General features: G+C 40.6%; 2 protein-coding genes across 4 annotated transcripts in view; both read left to right on the top strand.

Annotated features, from left to right (window-relative positions):
• Positions 1-13,398, top strand: part of LOC135706297 (liprin-beta-2-like) — a 163,627-nt gene extending 150,229 nt beyond the window's left edge. For 2 of the 3 annotated variants that reach the window (XM_065227877.1, XM_065227875.1), the window contains one exon: positions 13,186-13,398. In XM_065227877.1, coding sequence (XP_065083949.1) covers positions 13,186-13,307 — 122 coding nt within the window. In that variant the 3' untranslated portion in view covers positions 13,308-13,398. Of the gene's footprint in view, positions 1-12,931; positions 12,970-13,185 lie in introns of all 3 variants that reach the window. The other variant, XM_065227878.1, reaches the window with a different exon arrangement.
• Positions 13,354-15,439, top strand: LOC135706343 (uncharacterized). Its single transcript, XM_065227960.1, has one exon. It carries the CDS (start codon positions 13,447-13,449, stop codon positions 14,206-14,208), a length of 762 nt encoding a protein of 253 aa, XP_065084032.1. The 5' UTR covers positions 13,354-13,446; the 3' UTR covers positions 14,209-15,439.
• The last annotated feature ends 4,799 nt before the right edge of the window (positions 15,440-20,238 follow it).

Here is a 20,238-nt window from a genome sequence, read left to right as displayed (position 1 = left end):
AAGCATATTTTTACCTGAAACAGCTCTTATTCTGCTTCTACGTTCAATGTGAAGTGATGGGTAATATTGGAGGGGGAGGAGGGGGGTGTAGAAGAGTAGAAAAACTTGGCAAAACATCATAGAAGAGCAAGGCAACTTCACAGAAGCTCGGTCAACTTTATAGAACCTCAAGGCATAGTTTAGAAGTTTTGGGAACTTTGTTTTGCTAATATGCTCAAGAAAATTCGTAGAAAGGTTAATGGTCTTCCCGGAAGTTTAGAATTTGTGGTGGATGTTCTTAGATCTTGAGATTTTTTTAAAATTTGTATAGACCGTAGACACTTGCTACCATCTTGCAACCGTGGGCCTGTCATTGAGCTCCCTTTCTAGGAGCCTCAGCGCCTTGGTGGCCAGGTCTTCGGTGACAACATTCACCAAAGGGACCTTTCCATTCTCCACCAACAGAGAAGCTATCGGTGAAGACCTCAGCGCTCCGCTACAAATTCTGTACGCCTCCAGGTTCCAGAATCTTAAGCAAGGAGACACCACCCCTGCTCCACAGTTCCGCCCCGTATAGGATGCTAGGGACAACCAGAGCCCTAGCAACCTTGGTCAATGTACTGCGAGAGGCTTCAGAGAAGCGACCATTTAGGGTCCGAAGGATATTCAACTTGTTGTTGACGTTATCCTTCACCAATTTGGCGTGCTTAACAAATCAGAGTTTGTTATCAATAGTCACACCGAGCAGTTTCATCCCGCGTACGGCCTTGACCGCATGCTCACTGATACTAACAAATGGCAGGCTCGGTCTGTGATGATGACCAAAGCAGACGTGCAACAGTTTGGACTTCTCGGGGGAAATCACAAGCCCACCACCATCTGCCCAGTCAACGACAGACTGCACTGCATCCTGCATTTTGTGCCTAACCACCCTTGCCCTGAGGGTTCGACTTCGCAGCTCCCTGCTTGGCCTTCTTTTTCTTCTTACCTTTGGGAGGTAAAAAGGGCACCTGCTGACCCTTACCAGAGTCAACAGGTGCCGTCCTAGCAGCAACCGCTGCATAGGACTTCCCGCTTCGCTCGTGGCTATACCTTCTTAGCATCCCCAAAGGAGACACCAAGGTTGGTTTTGATCCTAAGGATATCAGCTTCCTTCACGTAGGTAGGGCACCTACGGTTAGTCAGCTGATGATTGCCTCGACAATTGAAGCAGAAGGCCTTTGCTCCACATTTCTCGGCAACCGGATGGACCCCTGAACAGACCCTGCACCTGGTCTTGTTCTTGCAACCCGCGCGACCATACCCATACCCATAGCAGTTGTAACACTGCAAGGGCAAGCCGTAGTACGCTCGGGTCCTAATGCTGAGGAGACCAAACTTAACCGTTTCCGGAAAGCTGATCCCCTCGAAAGTTAACACCACGGATGAGGTGTTAACCTTTCCCTCGCCACTACCCCTGCAGATTCTGTGGACCAGGGTTACTTCCACTCACTTGCTATAAAAAAATGTTTTTCGGAATTATGAAATCATGAAATAGTATAATGAAAATTAGTACTTGTAAGTTACAAGAAGAGGTCGTGAAGTATATGCTTGACACATAAAATCTGTCAATATTGCTTTCAGTGCGTCACAGTCAGCGATTTTACGACTCGTGAGCGCTCACTCTGAGTGAACGCTCACGAATCATAAGACCGCTGAATGTGACGCCCTCAAAGCGAAATTGACAGGTTTTATGAGTCAAACATATACTTCACGACCTCTTCTTGTAACTTACAAGTACTAATTTGCATTATTCTATTTCATGATTTCATAATTCCGAAAAAACATTTTTTTATAGCAAGTGAGTGGAAGTAACCCTGCTGTGGACATCTACAACACCTTGTGTAGCAAAATGATCCTTAAGAGTCTGCTCCGATTCGTTGATGATATCAACACTTGATACCACGCAACGAACTTTATTCAAAGTAGGGTGTGCACTAGACTGATGCAAAATTTGACTTTTTCGCTCCACAGTGCTTAAATGGTTTCAAATCGGGTCCTGATTAGCCTCCCAGAGTTACAACTCATTTGGTTGGAAACAGACTTCGCACAAGCCATTTGAAGTTTACATGTAAATTAATATGGGAAATCTCAACTTTTTGTTCATTGCCTTCTAGTCTTTTTCCATATTGAGCTGCGAAACAGTTCGATAGCTATTCTTATAGAAATTTTTCTCAGCTACAACTTTGCTGTAGATCGTTTCTATGTAAAACGAGACTGTAAAAAGTTATTAATTATTTAAGAGATTGGTAAACTTATGACATGATTAAGCAGCTGCTCTGTAGGCAACACTGTATTTTGCAGTGTGACATAGTAGCCGTGATTTTTGTGTCCTATTCAACGCCCTAGAAACATCAATGTTGCCTGCTGAGCAGTTGATTGAGCATGATCATAAGACATCAGCGCATTGTACCATTGATAACTTTCGATTCTTGCATTTAATCAAAAAGTGGTCTTCAGCAAAGTTGTAGCTGGGAAAATTTCCTACAAGTACATATGAAAGCTTTTAAAGCAGACCGATATGGTGAATTATTAGATAGACATGATCAAAAATCTTGGTTTTACCATAGTAATTCCCATACAAACTTTAAATGATTTGTGCCATTTCAGTTTCTCACCAAATGGGTTCAAATGTTGAGAGGTTAGTCAGGATCCGATTTGGAATCGTATTGTGAAGCGAAAATTTCAAATTTTGCATCACTCTAGTGTGCACCCACCCGAATTTTGAATCCTCCGCTAAGTTCAGTGATCTGCTTCAGCTTTTCAGCATCAGCAGGATCACTAACCTCTAGCACGTAACGCGAACCACCCCGATCCGTGTCCAGTATGTCCAACAGTATGCCCAGCAGAACGCTGAACCGCTAAAGTCACGTCGAGATGGTTCCACGCTAATTTATCGCCTCCTTCGACTGCCTCCATGAGGAGAACAATCGTCCCGCTGCGTTTATTTTTCGCCAGGGTCCGTCGACCCTCACCATAGCTGACTGTGTTTTTCATCAATCAACTATGTCGTACGGGAGAGACCCTCTCGGGCCGAAGTCGCCGGAGACTGTTCCCAATCTATACCCTTGGGGAAAAAATATAGGACAGTGCCTCACCCCTGTCACACTGAACGGATACACTTAAGACGGGAGGTTCCATCTGCCAGCCCGAATCGCTCCGTTGCTTCAAACGTGGACGCTAGAAGTTGGTCCATACACTCTACCTACAGAATGCATTCATCCTGAACAAACTTTAGCCACACGAAATCCACTATCTACAATTGTTTAAAGTCCGGTAGACAAGTGACTGCCGCCAGAAAGACTGAGCACGGTAATCGGATGGGCCTAAGACATGACTAGGTCCCATCCTGCACACACTCAAAACCTTCGGACTCCCCCGTTCTTGTTCGCGTTTCTGGCTACAACGCATCATAGCCAGCACCGAGCACCGCGTGGAGGTAAGAATCGGAGTTCAGATGCACAGATATCGTCTGGCAGAGCCCGACAACCGTTGACGAGCGTTCTTATGCACCTGCTTTACCCGGCAGCTGCTTGCGGGGAATCTTTCGTTGTGTACTGAAAAACAATGTTCAACGCCACGCACAAAAAGCACTGCTGCTGCTGCTGCTGATGAGGACCGGACACCACCACTTACCACAGGATTGAATAAGCACCGTCTGACGAGACGGGATGGAATTCGATTTTGAAATCTGTGTTAGGGGAAGCGCTTCTCGCAGGCAATCGGTGATAATTTTAATTATCATAGCAACAGCTGGACATTTGTGCAAAAGTGACCTTTTGAAAACTGATAAAGTCTTAATTTTAACAGATTCGTAAAAAAAATTCCAATCGATTGGCGTATTAGGAATTAAAATCCATCATCTCTGGATCAAAATCAGACCACTTTCATTGCGTGATCGATTTTGGATTTAGAAAATGCACCCCCAAAGTTGTGAGAACTAACATCCGACATTTAAAAATGTCGATTTGACAGTAGCAATCATGCAATAAAAATAACAGAGGAATCACAGCAAGCTTACTGGCAGTGATGCCGGAAGCAATGTTGACGTCAATGGCGTTGCTAGTTGTTTATATTTGCGATAGTAAAGATGAAAAATTTAGAACAGTGCGTGCTTCAAGTGCTTTACTGTTGTTTGTTAACGGTTGATTTTTTGTTGAGCAGAAATATTGTACAGGGTGCGGTGTAAACTCCTAGGGGCACGCAATAACCTTTAACTCCAGCGCAGGCAACGGCTGTAATTGAATAAATTCCGTTAACTACTGCTTTAATTACATTAATTACACAACTACTACTTTTTAACTCCATTAATTACAATTGAAATTCAGTCATTCTAGCACATTAATTACATTATCAATACTTTTAATTACATTAACTACGGATGAATAATTTTGATTACCGTCAGTACTACTTCAAAACGCATTAATTACTTTAAGTACTTTTGATTGCATTTTAACTTCAACGCACCGATTCTTTGTATTTCGTGCCCCTCGTCATAAACATATTGCAATTGATCCATAACACATTCAGCAGTGAACCCTAAACTAAAGAAAGTAATGCATTGAAAATCAAGTTTGCGTACTTAAAAATATAGCCATGTTCGAATTAATGACAGCAACTTCCTCAGAGCAGTCTCGTTTTGGACAGCTTGATCCGAACATTCTTGAAGAACAACATCGGATATAACCTCAAAATGTCAGAGGGATCAACACCACGGTTGAGTGAAGAACAGAACAGCGATCGAAACTGAACGCTTTGTGAAGGCCATGACCACGTAGATGATATGGTCCAGTGTGATTTCTGCGATTTCTGGACCCATTATAGTTGTGCTGGTAAGACGACAGTTGTAAAGTGTGCTCGAAATGCACAAATATGCTGAAGGTGCCGAAAGGAACCAAGAAGTCTGTCCCAAAAAAAAAAACACCTAGCAGAATGAATAGTGCGAGCAGTGATACCGGATCCGAATCTGGAAAAGGAAGTACCAATGAGGTCAGTCTGGAGGAATCCCTAGACCTGTTGCAGCGGGAGAAAAGCGCAAAGGAGAAAACGCTGGAGGAAGAGAAATTCCTCCATGAAAAGCGATAGGAGGCTGAGCGGGAGATTTTTCAAACCGAGAGTTATCTTCCGTCACTTTTTCAACAAAGATTTGGCTAGATTTAGGATTTAGGGATTCAACTATTATTTTAGTTAAGCAGGCAAACGATGTAGAATGAGCTACTTACTAGTTACTTAGGGTAAATCAAGTATATACCGTTTAGGAACAAATTGTCGGTTACCAGATTTTAGGATCAAATATAGGGTTATTAAATTCAATATTTTCACGAATTCCACCTCCAACTAACCTACTTCTAGCTACTGCTACTTTCCTACAAATCACTACAATTTAATTAAACGATAGGCATAGTAACATATTTAGGCAATTAACTTAATTTAGCTGTAAAACGTGTTCTAGATGGTTTCTTTTCCTCGTTTTTCTCGTTCTTACTCCGACCTATCTAAGACTGTGAACCATTTGCCGAGTTAAATTTAACTCGTGGTTAAAAGTGACATTTCGAAAGTTATTTTCTATGTTAGAAAATCCCTCTGCTGTCGATCGACCGGTTTTCGAGCCACGGTTGTCAAAATTTAACTTCTTTTCTGTCAGAAGTAACCACGTTCGGATAGCAGGGTTAATCGATAACTTTCCATTTGTCACGTTTTAACCAAAAGTTAAAATAATCCACCAAATAGTTCAGAGCCTTAACTCACAGTTCCGTTGAACCGTTACCGTAGCTCTCCGAATCTTTCACAGGGTTGTCGCTGGGCTTGGCGGTACAGGGTTATCCCGATATTTCGAACAGCCATGATCCTTAAATTAGACGTATATGATTCACGTTTTGGACACTATATTATTAATTTTGATCCATAAACCATGAAAAATTGCTCCATTACTGCGTAACTACTTAGATATACTGTCGTGCCGTGTTTTTTTAGGGAGGGGTTATAGAATATTATTATAGAATCTTCTTTTGGAAGCTAATTCTAGACGCTTTCCCGTCGCTTCGCACCTCTACCTAAAATACACGGGCAGGACAGTAAATCTAAGTAGATATGCAGTGGAGCAATTTTTCGAGACTTATGGATCAAAATTAAAAAAAAAATACTGTCCTAAACATGAATAAAGGGTGTCCACGATGAAATTGCCACACTATGAAATTGCTCTAACTTTTTAACCGTTGGGTAGAATTTAATAAAAATTTGGGTGGATTTAGTTCATAGTGCATTATTTACATCCTGCAAGTTTTAAAGTCCTGTGATCAAAACTCGCGGAAATGGAGTCGAAAGAACAGCTCGTGTGTGATAAAATCTTGCGCATTCATCACGAGAACAAGGATCTCTCGCATCGTTCCATCGCTAATACGTTGAGAATCGCGAATTCCACGGTGTCGCGAGTGGTTAAGCGGTTCGAGGAACGGTTGACCACCGATTGGAAGCCCAGAAGTGAAGGAAAAAGTATTCCGTACAACACCAAAAATCACAACCGCGTAGTTGGGGCCTTCAACCGAAATCCGAACGCCTCCGTTAGGGATGTGGCTAAGAAGCTGCACCTAAGCCGAAGTTTTGTCCAGAAGGCCAAAACTAAGGCTGGGCTTCGAACGTTCAAGGTACAAAAGGCCCCTAATCGCGACGAGAAGCAGAACAAGTCCGCCAAAACCCGTGCCAGGAAGTTGTACCTCAACATGCTGACGAAAGTTGAATGCTGCATCATGGACGACGAAACATATGTGAAGGCCGACTTCAAACAGATCCCCGGCAACCTGTTTTTCACGGCCAAGGATAAGTTCAGCGTTCCGGAGCATGTCCGCACTCAGAAGATGTCCAAATTTGCGAAGAAATTCCTGGTTTGGCAAGCATCTGCACGTGCGGGAAGCGGAGTGCACCTTTCGTGACCCAGGACACGATGAACGGACAGGTGTACATAAAAGAGTGCCTCCAGAAGCGGCTGCTTCCTCTCCTGAAGGCCCACAACGTCCCAACAATCTTCTGGCCGGATTTGGCCTCATGCCACTACTCCAAGGACGTGCTGAAGTGGTATGCGGACAATAAGGTCAATTTCGTGCCGAAAATGTTCAACCCTCCCAACACTCCGGAGCTCCGCCCCATCGAGAAGTACTGGGCGATTATGAAGCAGCACCTTCTTAAACGACCTAAGGTAGTGAAGACAGTCGAGGAACTGAAGAAAGTATGGGTTTACATGCAAAAAACGGTTGATTCACAGGTTGTGCAGAATCTTATGGCCGGGGTTAAGGCCAAGGTGCGAGCATTTGCGTATGGACTGTAAATAAAATACGAGTAAATGGTAAAATGAAGTTTAATAGTTATTTCTCAATCCCTGAAAATTTGATGGCAATCGGATGAAAACTCGAATTTTGCGAATCAATTTTGTGTGTGGCAATTTCATCGTGGACACCCTTTAATATACGTCTAATTTTGGAACATGCCTTTATTTTTAAGTGCTCAAACTTGATTTTTAATGGATCATTTTCTTTAGTTTCAGGTTCATTGCTGAATGTTTTATGGATCAATTGCAATATGTTTATGGGTAATTCGTACAATTTCAATGCTAATTCTTTAGAAACTTAGTGGTACATTCTTACAATTGTGTTGCTAAATTTTACATAAAATATTGATATTTTTTTATGGATCATCCACACTTTTTTAAGGATTTTCTCCGATGTTTTATGGATCATTTGGATGTTTTTATGGAACGTTTTTCAATATTTCATGGATCGTTTTATCAATTCTAAAGGTGCATATTTTGGGGCTGCCTTTTCAACTTCTACTCAGTTTTCATACTGCCGTACTCTAGCATAACTATCCACCTATCCAGTGCGCAAAACAGTCAGCTTCATTGAGTCATTTTGATATGAATATGAACTGCCATCTGCCTCATCATTCACTACCTCGTGAGAGTCTGAATGATTGAGAGGTAAACGAGTCACTGACAGCCGAGCACTCAGTCAGTAGCTCAGTCAACACGTTCATTCTGCCGTGATGGAACCCAATACTTGTTTTGAATGACTGAGCGTACATTTTCTATGGAAAAATGACTTAATTACCACTAGCGTGCACAGGAATCTTGTTAAGGAGGGGCAATTGTTTGTTCTATGGTGCATTGGGATGGTGAGTACTCCAAAGTGCGTGGGAGATGGTGCTGTCCACCCACCACTGTTTCCCTACTGTTCAATTTAGCTAATTTTATTTATTTTTTACTCCGGTAATGCGTTATCTTCTTCAATGCAAATTGCTTTCAGACAGCCAATGGAAATTGGCAATTTAATTCCAGAGACGATGTCGATGATGATCGGTTCGTCAAATGTTTGTGATAGTAGGTCTTTAACCGAAATGATACATTTGCTGCAATGTTGTTGCCTTGTTGGTTGGATTGAGCTGAAGTCACGTCAGATGGTGGTGAAAGCACCGCCAAACCGACATGAATGACGACCCATAAGACTCGCATTCTTCTTTCGTATGCACAATGCGTCGACAAGTACATGGTTCAAACAGTGCGCATAGCAGTGAACAAACAGTATATTGCTCTTGATCAATCCAATCTTGATCAGTGGTGTTGAGTACTTTGCACTGATGAAGTCTGCAAGTAGTAGACGAAATACACGTATCTGTCAAAAGCTAAGCAATTATAACGGAATTAAAAGGAAATAAACCAACTCAAAGCGCTTCATAAAAGTATATTGCTGTTTTCGTCCTTGCACTTGGCTTGTACTCCAGCACTGTCAAAATATACTGCCATCACCTGCTCCCGATAAATCTGCATCACTGTCAGGACCTCAGCTTTAGTATTGAAGATGGTCGTCGCGTCTGTTTTCAACACCCGTCTCACACCCACGAATGTTTCCGTCGGCCGATCATTATCAATATACCTGATGACAATCGCAAACTCACTGGAAATCCTATGTATGAGTGCTCATTGCAAGGTTATTACATGATGTAAGCCATAGTCTGTACGGAGTATTATATGCTGTTGTAGTTACACTTTACTATTACCATTGCGAGTACGTTGAACTTGGTCATCAGCAAAAATAGTAGTTCTATTTTTTTTTCAAATTTCGATCTAAATGCCAAGGCTAATAGGTTCATTAAAAATGTCTAAAAAATATGTAACGATTGGAACGATTGTTAACGGAATGACGAATTGTGCGAAGGATTGAGCATGTCAACCCTGTCCCAAAGTACCGCCAGTCGGGATGACAGGAAATGATGCCGAACATTCAACATGTTTTAAAGATGATATAAAGGACAATCCCGAATTTATTGCACATAAACAGCTGTAGCTTTCTAACAATGGTATCACAAATGACAAAAAAAAATCAGAGAAGATTCTTAGACTAATTTTTAGTAAGGCAAACTAATACCCACTTTTCATTTAGGGAATCCACAAGCTGTCTTTAATCTTTGTACAGTTGCGAAAAAGTCCATCCTCAGAATTCCTTGAGGTTCTTTACAAAATTTTTAGAACAGAACTCAAATTCCTTTAGAGTTTCAGAATTTTTCCCGGAATGAACTAGAAATCATCCTCGGAATTCGCTTAAAATTTTGCTTAAAATCCCTTTGGAATTTCACTCAAAATTTGATATTCTCGGTATTCTTTTCGAAATTATCTTGGAATTATTTGCAAAATGCACTAGAAATTATCCGTAGAATTTTCTTTGATTTCTTCCCATAAATATTTTGGAACTGTCCTAAGAATTCAATTCCCTTGAGGTTCTTCTCTGTATATTTTAGAATTTATTTTTTTCAGAACACCTTGGAACTGAAATTCCTCTAAACTTTCATAAGAATTACCTCTGTTTTCTCCAGAAATTCTTCCCAGAATGAGCTTAAAATTATCCTCGGAATTCCCTTGAAATTTTCCTCAACATCCTTTGGAATTTCATTAAAAATTCGATTCTCTCGGTATTCTTTTCGAAATTATCTTGGAACTATATGCAGGATTCACTAGAGATTATTCGCAGAATTTTCAAGAAATCATCCCCAGAAATCTTTTCTTTTGAAACTGCCCTCCGAATTCAATACCCTTGAGGTTCTTCTCGGAATACAAGTTTAAGTTGTCCGCCCATTCACCAAATCGTTGTAGTTTTTCTACCATAAATGATCAACAAAGCTTGCCCCTCCATTCACCAGAAGTGTGAAATTTTTACATCAGGCCTCTCCATGCAGCAGATTGTTGCAAATATTACACCAGAAATTTTCAATACAAACTTGCCACCAGAAAATTTCAATTGATCAGAACGATGCAAATTTACCACCGTTAATGTTCAATAAAAATTGCTTCTCCAATCTTCTAATTGGTGTAGATTTCCTTTTTCCATTTCCAACCAGACATTTCCAATATAGCTGAGGCTCTTCTCGGAAGTCAATTTAAGTTGTCCGTTAATTCACTGAAACGTCGTAGTTTTTCTACCAGAAATGTTCAACAAAGCTTGCCCTTCCATTCACCAGAACTGTGCAATTTTTACATAAGGAATTTTCAATTCAGCTTGCCCCTCCATGCAGAAGAATGTTGCAAATCTTACACCAGAAATTTTCAATACAAACTTACCGCCAGAAAATTTTACACCAGAAAATTTCAATTGACCAGAACGATGCAAATTTTCCACCGTTAATGTTCAATAAAAATTGTTTCTCCAATCTTCTGATTGGAGCAGACTTCCTTTTTCCATTTTCCACCAAACATTTTCAATATAGCTGGCTTCTCCTATCATCAGGTTGCAGGTTTTCCACCAAATAAAGTTTGCCCCTATTTTCGGACTTTTTTAATCATACATTTTCAGTAAAGCAGCTTCCCTCCAATTATCAGAATGGTGCATATGTTACACCAGTAATTATTATTAAAATTTGTTTCTCTATTCAGCAGAAGAATGCAAATTTAAAAACAAAACAAAATCCGAAAAGCTTGCGCATCCGTTCACCAGAACGGTGCAGATTTTCCACCAGAAATTTATAATTTAGCTTAATTTTAAATATAGCTTGTGCCTTCATTTACCAGGCTAGTGCAAATTTTCCACCAGAAAATTTCTGTTCATTTCATTAATCAGAGCGATGTAAATTTTGCACCAGAAATTTTCAATAGAGCATACTCCTCCATTCACCAGAACGGAATGAAGTTTGTTTCACCATGCACTTTCAGGCTTTGCCTCTTCATGCACCAGAATGGTGTAAATTTTCCACCATACATTTTCAATTAAGCTTGCATTCATCAGAATGATGCAAATTATGCACCAGAAAAATTAATAAATCTTGCTTCTACATTCACCACAGTGTTGCGAACTTTCCACCAGAAGTTTTCAGATAAATGTGCACCTCCAATTTTTTTACGCGATTCAATTTTAGAACCAGAGTTATTCATTTTGATTAGTCCCTCCATGCACCACCTTGATGATATTTTTACACCAGAAATATTCAATTAAAATCTTTTGCTTCGAATTAACTCCTTGAAAAAAAAAATTACACCAGGAATGTGGTGCAATTTTTTGACGAAAAAATTTCATTGAAGTTTAACCCTTCATGCACCTTTGTGGTGCAATTTTCAGGCAATATATTTATTTATAAAAGGTGGGGCAATTGCCCCACCTTGCCCCACCCTGTGCACGTCAATGTTTTAATTAATAATTACACGCTGTGTGAGCGAAGGCAAGCGGTGTGCGTCGCCTGCTCGTGAGTGACTGAATGTTTTGTTGGCTCTTTCATTGCCTCGTCCTTTACCGTTTCGAATCGAGATGGGAAATGACAGGTGAGCAGGAACTCACGGTCTCTTAGTGTTGGTGAGTTCTTTGCCGTTAATATTCACGAAAAGTTCACTATTTTGCCATACAGAAATTCAAAACAAAAATTTTTATCTGCGGATTTTTTGCAGTTTTTGACCTGTTTCATGCGACCGGAAGGTGTATGCTGGTCACAAATGCCGGGCCAAACTGATTTCCAACGCAATTAATCAATCTTTGATGTGAATTTCGCTAATAAACACGAGGAGCAAACTTGCCATAACAAAATGGGCATGGTTCATTTTAGTAAACAAACTAACACTTCTTCCGACTGTGTCACCTCTCTTACTCGCATAGGGATTGAATAGTGCAGTGCTTTCATACTCAGCCTAGGCAGCCAATAATTTTACGCTCTGCACCTATCCTCTTCAGACCTTTCTCTAGTTAATAAATTATCACACCATAACTTTATGTAAGATAGCGTTTTCAACCAACGCTGAACAATTTATCGTTTTGATTGAGCATTTCCTTTGTTTTAAGGAGAATATTTTAAATTTTACTCATTCATGCTGCCTCCACATTTTGTATTGAGAATTCTATACTAAATATTGGCACATTTGCATGTTTTTGTGATACTGCTGTTTTAGGGTGCACTTAATTGTTTCTATTGGCAAAACATGGACTGCCATTTAAGTAGTGCACGAGTTGCTTTCAGTTCGAAATTGTGAACCACATTTCTTAACTCTTTGCCAATGATTAAATTTAAGAATCGCGAAATCTCCCCACTCCTTCCCTTTCCTTGTTGTAAGATTTTAACAGTCATAATACCGATCCTTCAAAATGTGTGTCAATGCTGTGAACAAGTTTGCCTCTCGGAAACAGGACAGTCCTGCTGTGACAAAGCATCTGCACGTATTTTGCAGGTTCGGTATTATGACGGCTAATTGATACAGGTAATATTTACAGTTTCACGTATCGATAAATGCTTATGCTTTTGACACCTTCCAGCCTCAGACAAAAATAAAACTAGCCAAGCTTTTTGCTTTTGGGACCCAACGCTTCTAATGAGTGCCATATGATGATGCTTTTGCTCTTGGGAATGTTTGCGAGAAAAGAGTTCATTAAAAACGGCTTCGTTCAATCTTTTACAGGATCGCGATAAAGCATTTTTCCAGTCAGTAACATTTTGGTAAATACAGTTTCTCTTAAATCATGTTTGTGGAATGTGAGCCATTTCCAAATAACAACCATTTGCTTGATTCGTAACCCAACTCATATTTGGTGATATAACTCAAACGGTTTCATGGAATGATTTGATATTAACTGTTAAACTGATGTTGATTATATTGGATTGTTGATTGATGTTATGATTGCATTTTAACGGATTATCCCCCGCTCGTTCCAGACGACGAAGACTCAATTCAGTACCTACCCGGACAGCACCATCAGCAGCAACAGCAGCAGCACAACAACCACGACCTCCGGAGTCGGGTCCGAAGTTGCTTCACATCAACAACTGCTGAGTAATGCCTCCTCCAGCAACAGCAACAGCATCAACAACAATAATAATAACAACAACAACAACGTCGGTTCCGATTCACCCACCTCGACGCGCAGCTCAACGACGTCCACATCCTAGCAGCGGTTGATCTCGGCCGGCTGCTCCATGTCGTCGACCGCATCGTCCTCGCCGATCCCGAGCAGCGTGATGTCGAGCAAGAATAACTACTTTATTGCATCCTTCTCGCCGGTGAAGGATGTTTATAAATCGGTTTCCACTAGTTCTAACTATTCCTCCTCGTCGTCGCTAGTTTCCACGGCGAGTTCGGCCCGACCCCAGTCCCAGCAGTCTCAGCAATCGCACCAGCAGCAGCAGCAGCAGCAGCAACAGCAACAGGGCCCCGGCAAAGGAGAGGGAGATGCCGGAGTTCCGGTACAGCGGTCAGCCTCGTTCAACGCCACCTGCACGGTTCCGCTGAGCATAAGCAAAACAACAAAGGTCAAGAATTCGGCTTCCTTCAGTAACTGTTCGCTGTTGGCTAAAGTGGCAAAAAAGTCCGGTCTCAGCGGATCATTGACTGCTAATTCACTGCTGAAGTTTTCCCCGTCGAGTTCGGCCAGCAGTTTGCTACAGTTGAAACAGCAACAGCAAGCGAATGGGATCACAATTTCGAGCAACATCACCGAAGCACTAGCCATGGCTGGACAGAATCCCAATCCCGGCCTGTCGACGTCATCGTCCGGACAGCTGAAGAACTCTCCATCGGCTTCTTCATCTACATCGTTGGCATCGTCGACGACATCGACGGTGACGGCAGCAGCCGCCGCCACTAGCACCGTGTCCTCCCCGAGCTCCTCTGCCTCTGCCGGTGCTGCCCTGTCGCTGTCCCAGTTCACTAAAAATAACATTGTTGATTATTATGTCTAATAATAAGCAAACCTGTAGCCATTAAGACATAGGGACAAATATACACATATTGGTTCATTTTATAGGTAGATCACGTCGCCAGTTGAGCGATTTTTTTTAATGTTTTTTTAAACTACGACCTTGTTCGATGGTACCTTCACACAACCATCGAGTATTTCCAAACTTTCCTAAAACTATAAAACTGCGTACCATTGAGACATGAAAGCACTCACACACACACACACACACACACACCGAACGACAACCAATGGGAACAATCTGTCCCACTTGAAACGACCAGATATATAAGCTAACTAAGTGGACTAATACAAACTATTCTAATGTGTACCTACTAGAACAGGAACAGAGTAAATCGCACCCATATTTAGGGGTCTATCGTTATCATATATCGTATGGGAGGGAGAAAACACATTTTCTACTAACCGACCCCCACACCGAAACCAATCATTCTGCCTAGGACCAGAGCAAGCTGACAACCGTTACCTTAGTATTGTGCATAAAAGTCTAACCTTTTCATCCTTAAAATTCTCCCGTTGAATTGTTTCAAGCAGAAAATTTGATACCACGTTTGTAGGAAACCGTTGAAATTAAATATTGCAGTTAGTTGGTAAAAATATACAACTGATCGAGTTCTTACGCATACTTGAAGCCAAAGACAATAAAATCACACACACACACAAACACACGCGTAGAAATGATAAGCCGTTCTCTTCAGTTCCCCCCACTGACCTTCTCCGTGCTTCATTTACCAAGAGAATCTTCCCGCTACCAGAACCACGATCAAGTTCAGTTCACCCTGATACATTGCAGCCAACACTTAAGTGACCAACTATCTATCTTGAATAAGATCGTTGACTAACCATAAGTCCAAAATTACTCGCTGATTGAGGCACAGCGCTAGGCGTTCATCGATGATTGTTAGCAAACTGGATTTTGCTTGTTTGAATCCAACTCAGAACATAAAAACTCCCAACACAAGGACCCAGTTGAAACTAAACAAATAATAACATTAATTAACTACATCAGAATTAAAACGTTTGAGGACTTTACAACCGAAATTAACCTACAATAGTTGCAGCGGATTATGACCCGTTTGAATAAAATGTTTACACTCGACGAAAGAAGCAGAGCAATTCTATCGACATTCATACATACATACATGCATACATACAAGAACGAGAGGCGCGAAGTTTGTTAGAAGTTGATCAAGTTGAAATCAATAAGATAATTAACATTAGACGAAAGAATGAAGAAAAACTATTGTAATTCAGTGATTGAGGAAAATGAATAATAAAAAGAAAATAAATTAAATTGCATGGGAAGTTGAATACTTGATGACAGCATTTTCATTGTTTGAATTTTTTTTTTTACATGTGCGATACGACATTGGGAATGCTAATGGTGTTTTGCTAAACTACGGTTAAATAGAAACTCTTGAACTGCTATTCAATCAAAAGGCATCAAGGCTCTTTGTTATTTTATTTTCCAGTTCGATGCATTTCCACCTCGCCTTAAATATTAAATTTTATGATATTTACTTCATAACAACGCTGATTTAAGGTGATACGATACGTCACGCTTTTTTTGCTTTTTTTTCTCTCCTTTCTATGTGTCAGTGAATTGATTATCATTGATGCTGTAGTGGTGTGAGTGTACATCATGCACTACCGCAACTACCGTAAACATAGCTGCTAGAGTTCGTTATTATTAAGTCGAATGTGTAACAGAGACTATCACTACATTTCCATTCAATTTGCCAATATTATCGACCTACCACCTCCCAGGACACCCCTTCCTATACAGAACATAATAATGCGCCTAGCCACCAAGACCAACATGTCAAGTTATCATAGTAGTTAATTGATTCAACATCACACTTTGTACAATTTGGTTACATACGACCTGTCCAAAAGTGATTCCAGATCTCAAACCTCCAGGTGCACGGTAAGAAAAAAGATCCCAAAGTGACTCAATTTCACAAATCTCGGCACTATATTGCAGGAAGCCAAAACTAGGTAATGTGGGTCGAAGAGTTTTCATTTGATTGTGTTCAATTAGTATGGAATTGACAATTCGCTTCTACCCAAAAAATAATTAGTTGTACCCAAAAGTATGTGAATATGTTTATACTCAATGTGATTATACTCAAAGTCAAAAGTAGGCAAAAATGAACTAGCCGCTGGATATATTTTCTTATAGTGTATGTTTTTGTTTTTGAATCATCCTTTTGCCGCCTTTTGCATATCAGCTGATGGCTTAGAGCAGTGCAACCAGATAGACACATATGTTTTCTATAGAAGATTTCTAGGATCATTTACTATCATTTTTTGTCTTGAAAAACAAAATAAGAAATTGTTTTAAATATTTATTAGTGATGGTTTCTAAATTGAACACAGTTTAAGCACCTTAAAAAGCAATAAAAGCATTGTTTTTACACACTTTGTTTCAATTAAATCGACAACACTGGATACGATGATAGATGATTCGTACACACACCTTCGTAATGCGGTGTGTAGAAAAAAGGTAAACAAAACAGTTTCAACTTGCAAAATTATTCGCGGCTCGCGTTTTTAACGATGCAAATGATATTATTTAAGTAAATATCGTCTTTAAAAGTGCATTAACTTAAAAGTTCTTGTAGAAGCACGTGTCGTAATTGTTTTTATTGTGGTTCTGAGAAGTGAAAGCTAGTGAAAACAGTTATTGAAATTTTATGCCCTGAGTAGAACAAAATCGGCAAATATTACCAATGCGTGAATGAATTGACAATATTTTAGTGGAAAAGTATTAAAATATGTATCCAGATCTTATTCATACAATTCAGGCCCATTTTTTAAGGTGTATAATTAGTAATTTACTGTTTTGTAGGAATATGTCTTTCGTACGCATACCAAAACACGTTTATTTAATGATTGTAGGGACAGCCATTGTTGCATGACTTGCCGTATCACCTTAAAGCAATCAATGATCATTTTGTAATGCAATTACATATTCACCTCTATTCCCGTTTTTGAACGAATCGTTCGTTCGTTCGAACGACAAATGATTTATTTTTTTAATTTCTGTATCATTTCGACAGTGAGCATACATAAGGGCGAATACGCGATGATCGATTCTCTTCATCGATTTTCTCTTTGCATTGCTACAGCTAAGCGAAACAATTTTCTAGAATTTGTTCAATGCAGAGTAGTAACAGGTTGTAAAGGGTGTCCACGATGAAATTGCCACACACAAAATTGATTCGCAAAATTCGAGTTTTCATCCGATTGCCATCAAATTTTCAGGGATTGAGAAATAACTATTAAACTTCATTTTACCATTTTACTCGTATTTTATTTACAGTCCATACGCAAATGCCCGCACCTTGGCCTTAACCCCGGCCATAAGATTCTGCACAACCTGTGGATCAACCGTTTTTGCATGTAAACCCATACTTTCTTCAGTTCCTCGACTGTCTTCACTACCTTAGGTCGTTTAAGAAGGTGCTGCTTCATAATAGCCCAGTACTTCTCGATGGGGCGGAGCTCCGGAGTGTTGGGAGGGTTGAACATTTTCGGCACGAAATTGACCTTATTGTCCGCATACCACTTCAGCACGTCCTTGGAGTAGTGGCATGAGGCCAAAGATTGTTGGGACGTTGTGGGCCTTCAGGAGAGGAAGCAGCCGCTTCTGGAGGCACTCTTTTATGTACACCTGTCCGTTCATCGTGTCCTGGGTCACGAAAGGTGCACTCCGCTTCCCGCACGTGCAGATGCTTGCCAAACCAGGAATTTCTTCGCAAATTTGGACATCTTCTGAGTGCGGACATGCTCCGGAACGCTGAACTTATCCTTGGCCGTGAAAAACAGGTTGCCGGGGATCTGTTTGAAGTCGGCCTTCACATATGTTTCGTCGTCCATGATGCAGCATTCAACTTTCGTCAGTATGTTGAGGTACAACTTCCTGCCATGGGTTTTGGCGGACTTGTTCTGCTTCTCGTCGCGATTAGGGGCCTTTTGTACCTTGAACGTTCGAAGCCCAGCCTTAGTTTTGGCCTTCTGGACAAAACTTCGGCTTAGGTGCAGCTTCTTAGCCACATCCCTAACGGAGGCGTTCGGATTTCGGTTGAAGGCCCCAACTACGCGGTTGCGATTTTTGGTGTTGTACGGAATACTTTTTCCTTCACTTCTGGGCTTCCGATCGGTGGTCAACCGTTCCTCGAACCGCTTAATCACTCGCGACACCGTGGAATTCGCGATTCCCAACGTTTAAGCGATGGAACGATGCGAGAGATCCTTGTTCTCGTGATGAATGCGCAAGATTTTATCACGCACGAGCTGTTCTTTCGACTCTATTTCCGCGAGTTTTGATCACAGGACTTTAAAACTTGCAGGATGTAAATAATGCACTATGAACTAAATCCACCCAAATTTTCATTAAATTCTACCCAACGGTTAAAAAGTTAGAGCAATTTCATAGTGTGGCAATTTCATCGTGTACACCCTTTATTGGCTATCAAAAGTAACAGCAAACGCACCGATAAACGTTAAATCTAGCGAGTTATTAACGAAAGAGAACATCGACGAAGAGAATCGATCATCGCGTATAGGCCCTTTTGCATGCTCACTGTCGATTTAAATTTTAAGAAAATAAAAATAGTCATACGCCCGTTTTTTTGCGAGGTTATGCATTCGCCTCTAAAAATTCGCCCTAATTTTTTTTGACAATTCTATTTCGCCTAAATTATTTCGCCTGTTTGTTTTGTTGATATTATACTTCGTCCAAATGTTTACATCTATTTTCCTTAGCATTTGCTGTTATCGCCCTTTTGTACCGTGTGATTTTTTTCGTTTGTTATCAATATTTTTTTATTTAATGTGTAGACCAGTCGATATCCGTCGACTGTTTAAAGCACTGTTTCTTGGCACCGTGCAATTTCCACTATAAATGAATTTTCTGGCCCACAAGCATGTCACCTTCATGCTATCGAGAGAGCACGATCAACTGTTGACTTCGGGCGGTTATTGCATCCGATACGGATTTCTTCGATTTCCTAATCTACAACGGCAATTGGTGTCTACGTATGTACGTGCAAGAGCAGTCTGTTCCACTAAAAGTCGATCATGAAGCGAGTTGGTTACATTTGGTTACAAAGTGGACAATGGAGAAATATGTAATCAAAAAGCTTGCAGCTCTTTCAAACGGTGAGTATAGGCTTAAGCAGGAAGAATATGTTGAAATCAATGCCTTTTCTTACAGAATTGTGGGGCTCCCAATTTGAACCTGAAAGACGATGCCACTCAAGTTTCACGTTTCTTACTACTTGGACGACATGCATCGGAAGCTTGATTTCGGGCAAGAACACGACGATCTACTGGTGACACTCAATCTGCGTATGGTCGAAGTTTTCCGTTATGCGAAAAATCAGACAGACAGTTTCAAGTGTAAAATCCTGACCAAACAAAACCACTATAGAACATTTACAAAGTTCAGCAGGATTCCGTGCTGCAAAATCAAAAGTTGCAAGTCATCATCCGTTGCCTGCGGAAAACAATTTAATCTAGCCTGGAAACCTCACAACAGAATCTCTAATACATACCACCAAAAATTCGAGAACGTAAGTGGAGGTGGGTAGACACACTTTGAAGGGGCAACAAGGAAATCTCACTGAATGAACCGTGATTTCGACTGAGACCGATAAATTTTCGCGACGGTCCTGTGAGAACACCCTACAATAGGAATAGTAATTAATCGTATGTCGATGGTTTGTCAATTTAATTTAACCTTATATTTGTTTGATGCATCAAACATTTGTTTGATGCATCAAACGACTTGTTCCGCGCAAATGGGCTGATGAAATTTCTCGAAGGTCGCTCGAATGAAACTACCCTTTGTCTTTCATCTTCGATTTCAATCATTCGTCTTCCGGTTTTCGTTTCGGCTTTTGTAAACGATTCGAGATCGACAAGGGCACATGGTGATCTAGTGCAAACACCGAGGCGAACACCCTTCGATGTTAATTGTAATCAATCAAATGTACAATCATTTTTT

This window comes from Ochlerotatus camptorhynchus, unplaced genomic scaffold (genome assembly GCF_037179485.1).
Source record: "Ochlerotatus camptorhynchus isolate MF236.1 unplaced genomic scaffold, CSIRO-AGI_Acam_v1.1 ptg000277l, whole genome shotgun sequence".
Classification (NCBI taxonomy): Eukaryota; Metazoa; Arthropoda; class Insecta; order Diptera; family Culicidae; genus Ochlerotatus; species Ochlerotatus camptorhynchus.
This window is presented reverse-complemented; position numbering and strand designations above follow the sequence as displayed.